The following is a 3978-nucleotide window of genomic DNA, read 5'->3' on the forward strand; positions in this document are numbered from 1 at the left end:
CAATTATAGACATCAAATTTTACTCCTGAGTGTTCACAATGGACTCAGTATAAATTTTATTTGCTTAATATTATCATTATTATTATTATCATTATTAGTATTATTATTGTTGTCATCATCATTATTAACATTTTCAAATTTGTTTTAATTTATTTTATCATTTGTAATTTTTGTAATTTTTTCTTTTTTCTTTTTCTTTCACTCTCTTCGTCTCTCTTTTTAATTATTTGTCATTTTTATTATTATATCTCTTCAATTGTAAATTTTAATTTTATTTATTTATTCATTTTATTTTGTTTCATTTCTTTTCTTTTTTTTTTTTAATATACATTTCCTATTGAGGTTGTTTGTGTTTGTATGTGTGTGTGAGAGTCTGTATGAATTGCATGGACGCAATCCTTTAGTTAAAAAGCGAAATATTTAAGCAGTCACAGATGGTTTCGGCTCTGTCGGAAATCGGGCACTACAATAATGTTTTTTGTGAGCTAAGAACGTCGCTAAGTAAGTAAAACTAATATCACATTGCTGGCAATATTTGGAGAGATGCGTCTCTGGCACATGGTTAGAGGAAGTATCAGTTCTCTCCCCTTTCAAGTACTGGGATTTGTTATATACATAGAGGGGTGACGATGTAGTGGCTAGGACAGATAAAGGAGCGGCAGTGGGGGAAGAAGGAGTGGAGGAGGGTCGGGGAGGAGACGGAGAGGTCTTGGGGGTATGGTTTGTGGAGGTTTCAAGTTTGGAATGTGGCGGAACAGAAGATTCTTCTTTTGGTGAGGACAGATTCAGACCGGTTTCTCTCTTTTCACTGCACTCTTCCTTCTCGGCCTCAATTTTCACACAAATATTAGCAATTTCCGACAAAGAAGGGCTGTTGCTTTGAGGCGGAGGCCCACTCATGTTATTCTCAGCTTTATCATAGCCATGGTCGATGGGTTCAGGTTTTACCTGGATTAAGGGGCTAATCGAAGGAGCCGTCTTAGTTTGGTGGTCGTTTGCGACAGCTTCTTCTGCACTATTCTGCACACCTGCAGACTGGAACGAATTCACTGCATTCTTCAGATTTCCATCTTTGCTGTCTTCATATTTTAGACAGAGAACGCTACTGTTGTAAGAAGACGTTTTCCGAGGTTGACTCAACGTTGGAGAGATTTCTCCAGATGTTTTTGGAAAACATTTTAAAGGGGTGCTGTTTGGATCAGCATTTTCTGTGTATTTGAATTTTTTCGATGTTATTGTAACATTTTGATCCAAACAAGAAGTAACATGGATATTGTGAAGTTGGCTGTTGCTGGGACTAGAATCTTCTAAGTCTTTGTTGTTATTCACAGATTTCGGCCTTGGAATCGTATGAGATACTAAAGGAGAAGTTCGGTGAATAGAATTATGCATCTGGAATGCTTTCATGTCACTAAAAGTCTCCCCACATATCTTGCAAGCATGCAAAAGTTCGTGATTTGATATATCCATACGTTCGTAGGATTTTCGAGATCTTCTTCTTTTGTACGGCTCATTCTTCAGTCGAATCAATTCAGCTTCCATGTCTAAACTTCCAAACACATCAGACGTACCATTTTTGAAAGAAACTGGCAGAAGCGGTGGTTCTTCGACCTCCAGGACATGTTTCTCATTAAATTCCTCACCGTTGTCTGTATGGGTCTTGCCGTGCATTCGCATGCCCCGTACAGTATTGCCACGGTAACCACACAATAAACACTTGTAGCCTCGCGAAGAGGTGTGAGCTTTCATGTGCTCGGTCAGTTTGTTCTGAGTGGGGGCAACGTAATCACAATGTGGGCAGCGTACCATTGGGTTCTGCATATTAGCGGGACAGTAATGGTGACGGTATAACCTAGATGAAGTATACGAAGTGTGGCAGTGGTTGCAAGTGTAAAAACTGTCTTCCAAAGAGTTGTCATCTGCCTCACTGCAACTGCTTTCAGAATGACCATCGGCCTTGCATAAAATTAATGACTGTTCACTGTTCTTACCATGTGGACAATAATAATCTTTGTGGGCCTTTAGGGTCGATGCTGAACTGAACTTTATTTTACAAGGGACACAGTAATAGCTGAAATTAGCTTTCTTGTCAGAGTTCTCAGCAGACATCACATGAGTTTTACTGCTGTTGTTTAGAAGATCGAGTTTCTCTTCACTGTTCAACGATACGGATGGTTTGTTGATGAGTTCAGGAGATTTCTTAGCAAGCACCACACTGCTAGAATTGGACTCTGCCGCCTCACGCGGGGACAGTTTCGGTGATATTTGCGGCGATGTCTTCACAGCCCTCCTGCTGGCACAGTAGTGCTGCTTGTGGGCGATGAAATTCTCGTGTTTATAGAAGACAATGTTGCATTCCATGCACTTGCTGACATGCGCTGTTGCAGTCTGACCGCTTGGAGAAGTGATCAAAGCCGTTTGGTGTGGATACTGTTGAGCGGCTTGTTTGAAAAACTGGTTGAGAACGTTAGGTTCTGTGGTCGACCATGTTGTGGCAGCAATAGCAGCGGCTGCAGCAGTGGTGGTCGTGGTGGTAGCTGTAGTAGTAGTGGTGGCAGAACATGAAGAAGATGAAGCAGACGAGGCTGAAGAAGATGAAGAACTTTCAGAAACTGATTTTCTTTCTGCAGATGTGGAATCAAACTCTTCTTTGATTCGGTTCCTCGTATCTGAAGATTCTGAAACTGTTGGTGAAAGCGGTTCAACTGCGACTTTCTCTTCTGATTTTGCATCGTCCTTCTTAGTACTTAAATCTAATGGTTGATCTTTGCTTGAATTCGACGTAGGAATGGTGGTTTGGTGGGCCTGGGCAGGCTGGGTGAGGTTAGCAGAAGAAACGACTGGTTGTACGATGACTGTTGGTACGGTAAATGCAAGGCTTGGGATGCCATTCGGTGCTAAAATAGGGGCTGCTACAATAACTGCCGTCTGCGTCGACAATACTGAGCTCCCCGCTGTCACATGATAAGGAACATTTGACAAATGATGAGTAACTGGCGTCAGTGAATTCACGGGACTCTGCGATCCAATTTCAGGCTTATTTAATACATTTGGTGACTCTACTTTCCGAGTTTCCTTGTTCCGACGGGAACAATAAAATTTCTTGTGGCCTCTAAATGTATTCACGGAACTGAATTGAATGTTACATTCTTTACAAAATGTCTCAGATTTCAGAATTGGTTTATTCAGTGGGGTTTCTTCACATTCTTTTGCCGACCTGTTGTGTATTCTTCTGTGGCGGTTTAACCCAGAGAGTTTTTCTGCTGAGTAGGAACAACACGGACATTGGTATAGTTGACCAACTTTTATAGGTTTTGGAAGAGGAGATCCAGACTCTGTACAAGTATCGGATTCTTCAGCTTCGGATGCCAAGTGATCTGAATCCAAACGGATCTTTTTTGATCCTTCTTCATCAGAACCTGCAAGAAATAAATGAAAGAAATAATTACGGTGATAATTAATACATTTTAATTATTTAGTTTGAACAAACATAAAAGTCATGAAAAATAGATTAGTCTTGAATTCGATATAGCAAAGTTGTAATGTGCTTTTGGTGAGGGTTTACTAATCACATGAGGGTCCTATTTTGATTTAAGATACATGCATACGCATGTATGTATGTATGTGTGTGTGTGTGTGTGTGTGTATTTGTGTAGCAATTGTTTCTCCATTATAGATAAGAATCATACATATGTCTTGGAATCATCATCATCATCATCATCTTCATCATCATTTAACATCCATTGTCCATGCTGTCATGGGTTGGACGGTTTGACCAGGCTGGTATGCTGGAAGGCTGCACCAGACTCCAGTCTGATTTGGCATGGTTTTATATGGCTGGATGCCCTTCCTAACACCAACCACTCCGACAGTGTAATGGGTGCATTTGCGTGCCACCGGTAAGGGTGCCATTTGCATGACACTGGGGTGCTTTTATGTGCCACTGGTGATATCTCTATTTTACCAACCCTTAAAGAA

General features: G+C 40.8%; 1 protein-coding gene across 1 annotated transcript in view; it reads right to left on the reverse strand.

The window, feature by feature from the left end:
- Positions 1-254: 254 nt before the first annotated feature.
- The window catches only part of LOC128248080 (zinc finger protein 236-like), a 5546-nt gene continuing 1822 nt past the window's right edge, over positions 255-3978 (reverse strand). The window contains exon 2 of the mRNA XM_052968500.1: positions 255-3419. Within this exon, the coding sequence (XP_052824460.1) occupies positions 421-3419 (2999 nt within the window). The 3' untranslated portion in view covers positions 255-420. The remainder of the gene's footprint in view (positions 3420-3978) is intronic.

This window comes from Octopus bimaculoides, chromosome 6, assembly GCF_001194135.2.
Source record: "Octopus bimaculoides isolate UCB-OBI-ISO-001 chromosome 6, ASM119413v2, whole genome shotgun sequence".
In the NCBI taxonomy this organism is placed as follows: Eukaryota; Metazoa; Mollusca; class Cephalopoda; order Octopoda; family Octopodidae; genus Octopus; species Octopus bimaculoides.